This window comes from Odocoileus virginianus, chromosome 26 (assembly GCF_023699985.2).
Source record: "Odocoileus virginianus isolate 20LAN1187 ecotype Illinois chromosome 26, Ovbor_1.2, whole genome shotgun sequence".
Taxonomy (NCBI): domain Eukaryota; kingdom Metazoa; phylum Chordata; class Mammalia; order Artiodactyla; family Cervidae; genus Odocoileus; species Odocoileus virginianus.
The window spans coordinates 17064963-17079083 of NC_069699.1; the positions used below are offsets into that span (position 1 = coordinate 17064963).

General features: G+C 38.5%; 1 protein-coding gene across 8 annotated transcripts in view; it reads right to left on the reverse strand.

Moving 5' to 3' along the window:
* Window positions 1-14121, reverse strand: part of GRM7 (glutamate metabotropic receptor 7) — an 871847-nt gene that overhangs the window by 588868 nt on the left and 268858 nt on the right. For 7 of the 8 annotated variants that reach the window (XR_011483650.1, XR_011483651.1, XM_070455619.1 and 4 more), the window contains exon 2: window positions 7458-7674. Coding sequence is in view for 6 of the 8 variants with exons in the window: in XM_070455619.1 (XP_070311720.1) it covers window positions 7458-7674 (217 nt within the window). In the remaining 2 variants the exon portion in view is untranslated. The remainder of the gene's footprint in view (window positions 1-7457; window positions 7675-14121) is intronic. The other variant, XM_070455617.1, reaches the window with a different exon arrangement.

Genomic DNA, 14121 nt, shown 5'->3' on the forward strand with positions numbered 1-14121 from the left:
ATTTCCAACTACAACCTTGGAGTTATACTATTATATACTATTATACTATTTTACTATACTCTTAAACTCTTATAATAGTATACTCTTATACTATTACAGAGTATTTTGAAATTCAGTGTACATATATTGAGCCTAATCTCTGTTGGACATTATCCTAGATATCCAGAGTGCCGAAAGTCAAACACAACATAATTCCTACTTCAATAAACTTACTAAATAAATGGGTTCTAAAATAAATGAGTCATGGGTATGAAATGTACATACCCAGTATGGGGAAGACAGTCAGTAACTATGTAATATCTTTGTATGGTAACATGCTACATGTAACTAGACTTGTCATGATGACTATTTTGAAATGTATAGAAATACTGAATCACCACATCATATGATAGGAACTAACACAGTGTTGTAGGTCAACTACACTTCAAAAATAAACTCATAGTAAAACAGGTCAAACTTCTAGTTATCAGAGGTAAGGGATAGAAGGAGGGGGAACTGGAGGTGGTCAAAAGGTACAAACTTCCAGTTATAAGACAAGTAAGTATCAGAGTTGTAATATACAACATGAGAAACACAACACTGGTATATGTTATATATGAGACTTGATAAGAGATTAAATTCTAAGAGTTCTCATCACAATTAACTTTTTTCTATATCTTCAATTCTGAATCTATATGAGATGATGGATGCTCACTAAACTTATCATGGTAATCATTTTGTGATATATAAAAGTCAAATCTTCATGCTAAGAAAAAATAAAAATAAACTCACATTCAAATGGGAGAGGATTAGATAGATTATAATGATTACAATGACATGCAACAAATACCATGACAGTTATGCACAAAGTGTTACAGAACTCTTAGAAGCAACACTCAATTAGATTTACAAAAGTGGAAGCCAAAGAACATAAGCAAGTCTTTCTAGATTAAGTAGTAAAATATAGATTGAAATTATTCTAGATGATCTACAGAATCACTGGGGAGACCAAGAAACCGAGGTCAAAAGATGAAACAAAGGATGACTAGGCTGTTAGAATCAAAGGTTAAAAAAAAAAAAGAAGTACCACAGGGCCAAGTTGGCTGGGGCCCTGCTGCTGGGGGGTTGTGCTCCCACTGCCATTTCACGCTAGATACCACGATTTTACTGGCCCTGGATCTACGCCTGGATCCTGGATACTTCCGCTGCTGCTGCCTATCAATAAATGGAATACCATGGTCTCTCCTTTGTGTCTCTAGCTCTTGATCTACCTTTGGCAAGACTGCCTGGGTTTGTTTGATGAGCCAAAGCTAGGAGACATGGCTGTGTCCTAACTTCAGAGGAGCCTAGAACATGAAATTCTGGCCTTTTGGCTCTACCATGATATGCAGCCTCATTCTCTCACGGTGACTTGGCAATTGGTCAATCCCATGACTTTACTCATGGAGAGGGACTTTACAGTGCTGTGCTATTAAAAAATAAAAAAGACACATGTACACACTGTGATCCAAAATAGGACCATGAAGGGAGACTATGCCAGGGATAACTTTTTTCAAGGTGTTAGGTTTTGGAAAAAGAGTTAGCTCATAGTCCAGGCAGAAAGCAAAGGATTAGCAAAGGCACAGAATAACCTGACACCCACAGAAGGCTGACTGTGGAAGGACAAGAAATGTATATATGGGGGCTTGAAGTAGAATCAAAGGTGACAGGCATAGTATGGAGTAAGACTGGTGACTACATCAGGTACCAGGTTAGAAATAACCTATTCTCCAGGCTAGCCATCTTTTGCTTAACCTTATGGAGTAAGGGAAGCCAAGGACAGATAACAGAATTTCTACATTTGTTTTTTGAAAAGATTATCATCTTAGTTAAACAGATCCTATATTGGAGGAGCTGACCTGGAGCCATGGATAACTGAAGCTATGTACCATTGAGAAAAAAGTGGGGTTCAGAACTAAGAAACTGTAATGATAGTTGGGGATAAGAGACATATACTCAAGACATGCTAAAAAACTGGGCGTGGGTTAAAATCTGAAGTACTGTGTTAACCACTGAAGGTCCAAAAATTAAAATAATAAAGCTTCGTCTTGAGGGACTTAGTTTCATTTTCATCACAACTGGAAATAAATGATATCATGAGAGTGCTTGGGATTTTGTGTTTTGAAATTAAGTCCTTATTCAACACCTGTAACTTAAACTGAGATCACTGAACAGTTCATTAAGGAAACACTCCAAGCAGATATTAGAATGTCTCAGAGTTTTCTATATTGACCATGATATAGATAGAGGCAAAACAAAATTGGAAAATCCTCAAAGTTAGTGTAGAAATATAGATGGGAATATTGTGAATTACAGCCCTGTTGCATCATACTGCTATAAGTTTTGTGTGGGGGTGGTAACAGGGAAGAATGCAGTAGATTTAGGGTGGGGGTAACTGTGACAAATCTAAGCAAACAGATCTAGGATATAATTTTTGTGACTCACAAATCAAATATTTAAATATTCTAAAAATTATATATCATAAGGGCTTCCTCTACATGCCATTTTACCCCCAATAAAGGCAAATGGAAAATACAACAGTTCATCCTTTTCTCTTTCCTTAGCAAATATTTACTGAATGATTTCTATATGCCCAGTTAGGCTAGATGATAGGGTTCCAAGGCAAAGCCCTTGACCTCACAGAGGTTAGTCAGGTGGGGAAGACTGACAACACAGCCAATGAAAGAAAGCATTGCATCTGTGAGGGAGGGCAGAGCAAAGGGTCCTCTAATGAGAACCAAATCCTACAATAAACAAATCCAACCTGTTCCTGAGGTTAGAAAAAAAAAAAAACTGAAGGCTGAATAATAGTTACTAATAGGCAGTTAAATCTTCATCTAGTTATTCTAGGTAAAACTATTTTAAGTCAAGCTGCTGCTAAGTCGCTTCAGTCATGTCCAACTCTGGGCAACCCCATGGACAGCAGCCCACCGGGTTCTTCTGTCCATGGGATTCTCCAGGCAAGAATACTGGAATGGGTTGACATTTCCTTCTCCAATTCTAGGTCAAGAGAAAGTACTAAATTAAAAAGTCTAGAGTTTACCTAATAATTCTAAGACCAGCTGAAATAAGTGATTAAGTGATCAGCATGAAATACCAAAGGATAGTTCAAATATTTTTTCTGGTTTTGAAAAGTTGATATATCTCATGACACCATGGCAGTAATGAAGCATGACTATTTGTGTCACATTACGAAGCAGTGGTCATGAGATTCTCCTGAAAATTATGACAAACTAGAGTAGTTATATGTGATGTCCTTGCTCTCATAATCCTTGACCCAAATTTGGTTCAAAAGCTCTAGACTATATTACTGGACTATATTACACGATCATAAGCACTTCTTTTGACCCTAACTTAGAAAACAAGTCTTTATGTCTAATTTATGCTACTTATTTTATTATGCTGACCTGAATTCTAAAGCACACTGGGAGTGAATAGGCTCTCATTCTGTGTGATATTAAGCAATAAATTGCTTTTGTTGATATTGCATGTGCAACCATTCAAATAAACAGGGCAATTTATGCAAATATAACTGTTTTACAAAAATCTCATCATCTGAGAAAATCATGTTAGAGTCCTCTCTGAAAGTTCAACAAGGAGCAGCATCCATGCATATTTAAATATCCCATGACTATACAAGAGAGGAGAATTATTAAGGTCTTCTCTGGCAGCATAGAGAAACTGTATATAAACTTTCATGTCCCAGACAAATTAGATGGCCTCTTGTTGAAGGACAGCTTTCTTTTCTGACATCATTGTCTTGATTTGTCCTTTCAGAATCTAACAAAGGAGCATGCATCCCAAGTTCTATGCCTACATGCACAGTGAAGATCCTTTAGGATCCAGTTTTATAAGTAGCCTTTGCTTAAAGACTTAAGCCTAAAGTTTGGAACTGAAACACTTTCAAAGAGAGCAACTTTTACAGACATTTATAAAGAAGAACCACAATACTCAAACTGTTTGAAAGAATGGAAGTAATTCCTTGGAACCTTCAGGAAGAACACAGAAACATTATCTTTGAGCTTATACTTGCTGTCTCCACTTACCCTCACATACACACACATACCACATGAAAAGGTCAACACTTCCTTTTCTTGGTATGCTTCTTATACAATGAAAGCATGTTAGTAAGAATAGCAACTCAGCTGTATTTTATACACACACACACACACACACACACACACACACACACAACCTTTCAGTTACGACTAAATGCAAGTGTTATCTATCACTCCAGTTATTTTCAATCTTTTCAAACTCAAGCAATAACTTCAATAACTTCACTGATTTATAAGAAACTAGTGTGGAACACTAATAATTAGGCATCATTGGGTGTTGTGTTTTCCATACAGGATTTAATTTATCTTACTCTCATTAATTTCATTCTCTATAAAAGGAATCTGAGACGTGGAAAGTTCAATTACGTGTCAAACATTACACAGAATACAAGTGATGGCAACCATTATGTAAATCCAGGTCTTTCTGAGAGCCTCGCACTAGCTTATCTATATGCCACAAAACCTCTCCTTATGTGCACCTTGACTTGTGTCTTTCTAGAAGACCAAGTTCTAGAACTAGCAAAGAAAAAAAGTAAACACTGAAAATTACCCTTGAAAGTTACCTAAAATTCCCTAAAAATGTATACTTTACTGAAATTTCAATAGGGCAAAGTTTTATAATCCTTTTTCTTTTACTTCGAATTAGCATATATTGTTGTTTCTCTGAATGTCAGAGAAGGTAGCTGGAGTCTTCTTATAAGTCATGGAAAATGAATATTTACCTCTATACACTGGAATCACCTTTGGGCTGGCAACATGCTCACAATATGAGCAGCCCGCAGAAGTGACATCCACCTAAGAAATGATGGAATCATGCTTCCCATCTCAAGGTTTTTCCTAAGAAATACACATACTGAGTGAGCAGACTTATCACATTCCACTTAAATTATAAGTTCCCCTCCTCTTACTTCCTTCTTTCTTGGGGAGAGAGGAGGGAGTTTGATGCTGGGGGGTCTGTTAAACACACAAATGAATTTACTTAAATTCATTGTACATATGGTATGGTTCCAACGAAGTTTACTATAAATGCATGTCAACTATCATAATGAAGAAGAACTTATTGCAAGACATTACCTGAACTCACAGTGCTTTCTGGCATTTCTGCAGCTGGCTTTTTAGTCACCCTCATACCCAAATTCAAAGGCTTTCAGATTGAAGTGTTTTATCCCAAATGGCTGCTAATAATTTTATTTTGAGCTGGGTCATTTCAATGTATGATTAGCTAAAATTGTAAGTTGGGGAGTTCAGATTATATTACAAGGTCCTTTCCTTTATGAAGAGTCATATACAACAGACTTTGTATATGTAAAATTTTCTCCGAGTGACACCAGGAATAAACAACCATTGGAAACTCAGCACTGACCTGTTATAGAATACAGACTTTTATAAAGGCCAACATTTGTCTTGATCCTCTCCTTTACTAAACAATCAACATGATTTTGGCCTTTGAACACTGCACATTTTGTAACTAAGTGGGTAGTACCCTTTGCTTTGTCCAGTACAAAGTTCAGTATTAAATTTGAGATTCACCTGTGGAAATTCTGCAGAACAAGATGGTATCTGAACTTTATTTCTGAGCTTTATCTTACTATTTTACCCATATTTTCTCTTCATTTTATCCTACCTATTGGTTATTATGCCCATACTTTAGATATGTCTTTAAGTCAGCCTCTAACATTATTTTCGTTAAAGCAGAAGTCAAAGAAACAAAGAAAGAAATAAATGCATGGTTATCAAAAGTGGTTAGGCTGTTCTCTAAAGATTCATGAATTCAGCTGTTAATGAGTCTTATAAATCACAGCATGGAAGACACAGGCCAGAGTTAAGACTTATTTCTTAATCAGAAAGTTTCTCACTGAATCACTCCAGAAATGCTTCCCTTAGAAACAGAGTAGCTGGGAGTACAGCGGTGACTCAGAGAGACAGGTTCTCTTTTAGAGTCTATGGGGCAAGACAGAAAAGGACAGCAAGGACAAAATATGCTAACCGGTGATAACCAGTGTGGGAGAGGTCCCTAGAAACACAAGACCAAGCTGACAGAGCCCAGAAGGTTTTGTACACGTTTGTATGAACCTAGAAATGGCATTAAGGATGAATCCTGTAAACCACTAGGAGCTATGCAGTCAAAGGTGCTAAGAGTGACAGTATTTCAGCCAGAAGGAAGAGTATAAGAACAACCCAGCCCTCCAGTGACATTTTCAAATGAGACATAATGATAAGACACTGAGTAAGAAGCACAAGATTCATAAAGAAGTCATGGCTCCCTTCTTTCAGCAGCCATGTACAGACACACCATCCATATGCTGGAGCCTCACATGTCTGAGACTGTGATAGTCTGTGATAGACCATCTATAGTCTATAGACTATAGATAGTCTATATATATAGTCTATATATAGAGACTATAGATAGACTATTGATAATTTATAGATTTGCACCTACAGACTGAAGGTCAAACGCTCCAAGCCATGTCTTCAGGATTTATGGCATCTATCCTCATGAGAAGGACCTCTGCCTCTATCGCTCTGTTTGTTTGTTGGCCTTACAGTTAGTTAACTATTCTGATCAATGATAGTTTGGATAATATCCTTACCACCAAAACCGAGGACCAGACTTTAGCCTAAAAACTTTTTAGGAATATCGAAGCATGAAATTTTTCAAAAAAACCTATATTTACTAGATTCAGCATTTCCATACGGGGAAGCCAGCATATACATTGTCATGATTCTTAAGTTTGAAGATTATGTCTCATTTTTACAAAATCTGTCAAACATTTGAACCCATTACCTTCCATTTTGAGTTTAATAAGCAAACATAAAAGAAACTTCTCTAAATGCTATCTAATAGAACTGCCTCAAAAGAATCTACAGTTTCAAAGGATATCTAAGTACACTCTACTGCCTGGATAATTCACTTAATTTGTTTTGGCCAAGTCATTCAGAGCCCTCACCATTACTCACCTTCAAAGCACAGTGTAACTGTAATTGGGTTTTCATAATTTAAACAATGCTCTTCATTTTGGAGAGGGGCAAAGAGGAAGGATGCATGAAGAGGCATATTTAGCCATATTTGGTTATTTTCCTTAGACATAATGTAATCCACACTACCAGCTATTGCACAGAAGTCAGAGAGCAATTTTAGTACCTATTATTTTCCTCTACTTCTTCCACTTTTAAGGGATTTCAGTTTCACAGCTTTGAAAATATTATCTTCCAAACCACAATGTACTATAGATGAGGACTCTGTAGATTCACTTCACAGGCAATGGGGAATGTGAAGGTAGGAATAGGGTTATTGTCGATAGTGTTCACTAATGATTGAAAGAAGCCTAAAGCCACAGACATTTAAAGAGGGTCATCTTGATCACTGCGATCTCATCCTACCTGCCTCTTTGGATATCTGGGTGAAGGATTCCACACCTTTCTCTCCGTAACTTCCTTCCGATGCGAGAGTAGACACGTAATTCCAACCCAGGGCCTTTACAATGTCTACCATGGCCTGGGCTTGAAAGGAATCGGGAGGGACCACACGCGAGAAGAAGTCATAGCGCCGGTCATCACTTAACTCGGGTGCCGTTGATGCATAACTAATCTGGGGGATCTGAAAAGACAAGAAAGCACTACATGAGGGCACACCATCAAGATGGGGGAGATTCATTTGTACTTATGACAATTTACTTAAAATACAGGTCTTGAGCTCCAAAGAGGATGTATGTTTGCCAAACACCGCACAACAGTGTAAACCACCTAAATGCAACCAAATGCTATTTTTGCATTGTGACCTTTTATTTTTCTCCTCGTGGAGAAAGGAATGGGAATGGAGTGGGAATTACTTACATCACGGTTGTTAGGAGAAAAACATATGTAACCATTCTAACATTGTGAATCACGCTTTAGTTACTATACACTAATACAAACAAAAGACAGGACAGCCTAACTGTTATATAAAGGTTGATTTATTTGACATATCTTGAGAATGTTTGTGGATGTAATCAGCTATCTAACATTAGACTCAGTGCTGATCACCTGTGAGGAAATAGCTAGGCAAGCTTCATGCATTATTTATTTTTCATAAGAGCATTATGAAGTAGGTCACTAACCCCCTAAGACCAAGGCAAGGGGGTTCCCTGCCCACCATCACTTCAATGGCTTATGCACTTTGGAAGGTCTTTCTCAAATTTTTCTTAGCTTCCATTTGGATGCTGAGAGAGGCTGACAGTCTTGATTTAGAGACAGTGACCTCTGATTCCCATTTTTTTCCCTTTGCAGAATTATCTGACCCTCAGCTTCATATGTGATTAACCAAATGCCTCAAGAGTTCTAGAACTTGTGTCTATATGGGTCATCCTATACCAAGTCCCTGGTTCCAAGAGTGCAGTCTAATGAACAGAATACTCCTCTTGGCTGGCAAAGTATTTATGTCCTAGATCATGTGAGATTACAATACCTGATATACTGATCTTAGTTAAAGTCAATTATGCATATACAAAGAAACCTAGAAAAAAAAATGTTTACCTGGGATCACAAATATACTAGGGAAAAACCTGAAGCTGCCACAGATGAGGGACATAGCTTAAGGTCTAGCTCCAGGATCTCTAGAGTAGTTGTTTTTACAACACAATACACTGCAGTTCTTTCTCTTAACAATAGCATGCAGTAGGCCATGATAGGTACAATTTACCTATTTGTAAGAATGACCCACTTCTACAAAAGTCTAGTTGTAACTCTCCCAGGATTTATCCCTGCTGTAGTGTAAGGTTATCTCATGTATCTAAAAACCAGTTTTGATCTTTGCTCAGACAAAAACCAACAGTCCAACTCTTTGCCCCAAAGATATCAAAACTATACTCAAGTTAATTCTTTGAGCCCTGAAAAATTCTACCCAGTACTAATGTATTTTTCTTTTTTGAGGGCATTTGGCCTAAAGCTTACCCAGTTGCCATTGTTTAAAGCTGGCTACCACTTCTATAAAGCAAATTTCTCCACCAACCTCTCAAGGTTAGCATTATAGTCAGGTCTTGTGGTCCCAACAGTATTGCATGCCTGCTCAGTCACTAAGTCATGTCTGACTCATTGTGACCCTATGCACTTCAGGGTCCTCAGTCTCCTCTGTCCATGGGATTTTCTAGGCAAGAATACTGGAGCGGGGTGCCATTTCCTACTCCAGGGGATCTTCCTTACTCAGGGATTAAACCTGTGTCTCCTGCATAGGCAGGTAGATTTTTTACCACTGAGCCACCTGGGATGGTGACTACAGCCATGAAATTAGAAGACGCTTACTCCTTGGAAGGAAAGTTATGACCAACCTAGACAGCGTATTAAAAAACAGAGACATTACTTTGCTAACAAAGGTCCGTCTAGTCAAAGCTATGGTTTTTCCAGTAGTCACATATGGGTACGAGAGTTGGACCATAAAGAAAGCAGACTGCCAAAGAACTGATACTTTTGAACTGTGGTATTGGAAAGTCCCTTGGACTGCAAGGAGATCCAACCAGTCCATCCTAAAGGAGATCAGTCCTGGGTGTTCACTGGAAGGACTGATATTGAAGCTGAAACTCCAATACTTTGGCCACCTGGTGCAAAGAACTGTTTCATTGCAAAAGACCCTGGTGATAGGAAACACTGAAGTTGGGAGGAGGAGGGGACGACAGAGGATGAGATGGTTGGATGGCATCACCAACTCAATGGACATGAGTTTGGATAAACTCTGGGAATCGGTGATGGGCAGGGAGGCCTGGTGTGCTGCAGTCCATGGGGTCGCAAAGAGTCGGACATGACTGAGTGACTGAACGGAACTGAGCCACCTGGGAATAGATGACCCACCATTTCCCATGTGGCCAGTCCCCGATGCAGCGATCTATGACCACTAGGGGCAGGCTCTCCACTTCTGACTCAAAATTCAAAGCCAGTTTTAAGAAAGTCTCCAGGTCTCCTGATGGTCTTCATCTGAGTAATTTCTCAATTACAGCGGGAATGAAGGGCAGTGGAAAGAAAATGGGATTTTATATTTAGAATATATGGAATAGGAGCCTGATGGTTCTGTTCACTTGTGTTTACTAGGTGAGTATTTCACTTCATTGAGTTGGTTACATTATTAATTAGTATAAGACTGCATTGGAATAACAAACGGGCATTGCTTAGTGTGATGCCTAGAACAGTGTGGGCACTTAATACATGGGGTATCAACAATCAAAATAGAGAAAATCATGTGTTTTCTTAATATATTTACCCATCCTCTACATCTGACTTCCCATTTTCTCTGTGGCACACTAGCAAAAACACTTACTGTCCTAAAAAATGTTTACATGTTCCCAGTATTATTGCTTTAGAAATAACATTTACTATTTATCTAACTCTCCATCATGTAGCAAGAATACTCTAAACGTTTAGGGAGGGATTTTGTTTTATTCATTTACTTTTGTTGAAATACAGCTTATTTACAATATCATGTTAGTTTTATATGTGGGAAGGGGAAGTCGCTCAGTTGTGTCTGACTCTTTGCAAATCCATGGACTATACCATCCACAGAATTCTCTGGGCCAGAATACTGGAGTGGGTAGCCTTTCCCTTCTCCAGGGGATCTTCCCAACCCAGGGATCGAACCCAGGCCTCCCGCACTGCAGGTGGATTCTTTACAGCACAGTAATTCAGACACACACATACACACACACACACACACACACACACACACCTATATGTGCATATACAGGGTTTCCCCCTTGGCTCAGACAGTACAGAATCCGCCTGCAAAGAAGGAGCTGCTGCTGCTGCTGCTGCTGCTAAATCGCTTCAATCGTGTCCAACTCTGTGCGACCCCATAGGCAGCAGCCCCCCAGGCTCCACCACCCCTGGGATTCTCCAGGCAAGAACACTGGAGTGGGGTGCCATTTCTTTCTCCAATGCATGAAAGTGAAAAGTGAAAGTGAAGCCGCTCAGTCGTGTCTGACTCTTCATGACCCCATGGACTGAAGCCTACCAGGCTCCTCCGTCCATGGGATTTTCCAGGCAAGAGTACTGGAGTGGGGTGCCATCGCCTTCTCCGCAATGAAGGAGACCATGGTTCAATTCCTGGGTCAGGAAGATGCCCTGGAGAAGGTAAAGGCAACCCACTCCATTATTCTTGCTTGGAGAAATTCATGGACAGAGGATCCTGGCAGGCTACAGTCCATGGGATATACACACATAAATATATTCCTTTTCAGACTCTTTTTCCTTATAGATTAACACAAAATACTGAGTATAGCTCCCTGTGCTATACAATAGGTCTTTGTTAGTTATCACTGAAAGTTCTAAATGCATCCCCTTATCTAACCATCAGTAAACATCCTTCATTATACTTTTTATACTACACTAGGGCTTCCCTGGTGGCTCAGATGGTAAAGAATCGGCCTGCAATGCAGAAGATCTGGGTTTGATCCCTGGGTCAGGAAGATCCCTTGCAGAAGGAAATGGCTACCCACTCTAAAATTCTTGCCTGGAGAATCCTTTAGGACAGAGGGGACAGTCTATGGTGTTGCAAAGAGTCCAATATGACTGAGTGACTAACACTTTCACTTCATGTTATACAATTATTAAGTCATTTTATGAAAGAGGAAATTGAGCCTTAAAAGTAGAATATAAGCTTGCTTCAGGTCACAAACTTGTAAGATAGAGCCATATTCAAACTTAACATAACCCAATGCAAACTTCTGAACTCTTAACTATGATACTTCGCTAAATTACTGCTAAAACGTTTTAATAGTAAGCATAAAAGAAGAAAGAGTAGTATATTACTGGAGTGTAAGTCAAGTTTCGTGCACAGTACTTACTATAGAGCCACTGAAAATAATTTTACAGGTCACTCTTAGACTGTTGTTCAAACATTTTATTTAGGTGTCTTATTATAGTTTATACAGATATGTGAGTAGATTGAGTATCCTATGTTTCATTCACGGGTCATAAATTTTAAGTGAAAAATAAAATCAACTGAATAAAGGCTTTGGGCAAAATTTAAAGGGAAGGAGGGAAGGAGCAAGAAAAATATCTTTCTTACGAGACATAAAAGGAGAAGCCGCCAAGCATGGCAGTACAGTTCCATCAATTTCAACTTGGGGAAATGCAAAATCTTTGTGTGGTTGCACAGATGCCTTCCTTGCCAAAATCCCTTTCTACCTTTGAAGGAGGGCTAATAAAGATACATCTACCCTCTACTTAAATTTGCATTTATGTAGCTGCTGTAAAACACTGCAGCTGTGAGATGCCTCCAACACAAATGCATTTTCTAAACTGCACCCCAAATTTTAGTAATGAAAATCCTAGTGTAGCAGATTTATTTCCTTACTACCCTTTGAAAATGGTTGCTGTCTGTGGTTTATCCTTTCCATTAAAAATAAGAAATACCTACTGGCTTAAGATTCACAGGGTTCCTTCACAATCACACACACACATCCTATATTCAGTTATACTTATCTGCATATTATACATATAATGATGCTAGAATAAGGAATGAATGAATAAATAGATTTCATTTCTGAGATAAAAATATGGCCATATAAAGAAATTCCCAGAAGCAATACGAGATGAAGAACAGTAAGAATGTATGTAACCTATAAAATATGCTATTAGTTATCACCTGTTATCCTGTATATGTAATTACCTGTTTTCAAACAAATGTTTAAGCAAACAGAATGTTTGGAGTACTTATTATAACTGGTAGTTGAAACTGACCAAATTCTTACTAGTCATCTTTAGTGATTAACTGACACACTCCCCTTGGTAAGATATACCTTCTTTTTCTGCTATAGAAACTCTACCCTGTTGCCAGTCTCCTTCAGAAATGCAGAACTAATCTTTTGATGAAGACAATTTAGTATAATCACACTTCTGCTATATAAAAATAATCCCATCTCCCTTTTAGGTTTCCTTCCTCTAATTTAAAAACCAAAAACACTTTTCATCTTTATCATAGGACTACATTTTCATCTCATTGCTATTCTTTACTTTTAATAAAAATTTGCCCATCACACAAAAATGGTTTTATTAATGATGAGTGCCAAATCATGTTAACAACATCTCACACCTCGAAGTTATTCAAAAATCTATGTAGAAGTTAACTTTCCTGACCCTTTTTAAACAGTGAAAACCAAACAAAAAAAGAAATAAAAACCATAATCCTTCAAGTCATCACATGTAAAATTTCTCCAGTTTGTGTATTATTCTTAAAGGAAGAGAAGAAAGGCCCAATTCACTCTATTTAACTTTTGAAATATTTATGCACATTTAAGGATTTCTATGACAGCTTCCCTCATGGCTTACACGGTAGAGAATCTGTCTGCAAAGCAGGAGACCAGGGTTCATTCTGTGGGTTGGGAAAATCCCATGGAGAAGGGACTGGCAAACCACTCCAATATTCTTCCTTGGAGAATCCCCATGGACAGAGGAGCCTGGCAGGCTACAGTCCACGGGGTTGCAAAAAGTTGGACATGACTGAATGACTAACACACACCAAGAATTTCTATAAATCTAAGAAAAATACGTTAAGGGAAAAATACTTTCAGGATAGTTAAAATGGATATGTAGATAACTTACATCTTCTCCACACTGTAAAAAACTTTCAATTCATCAATATTTGTATCTCACCAACCCAAGTGATTGGACTGCAAGGAGATCCAACCAGTCCATCCTAAAGGAAATCAGTCCTGAATATTCATTGGAAGGACTGATGCTGAAGCTGAAACTCCAGTACTTTGGCCACCTGATGCATAGAACTGACTCATTGGGAAAGACCCTGATGCTGGGCAAGACTGAAGGCAGGAGGAGAAGGGGACGATAGAGGATGAGATGGTTGGATGGCATCACTGAATTGATGGACATGAGTTTGGGTAAACTCTGGAAGCTGGTGATGGACAGGGAGGCTTGGTGTGCTGCAGTCTATGGGGTTGCAGAGTCAGACATGACTGGGTGACTTAATTGAACTGACTGAATATTAGTGATTATGTTGACTGAATTATGTAGGTATACTGAAGCTGGAATCAAGTTTGCCAGGAGAAATATCAATAACCTCCAATAT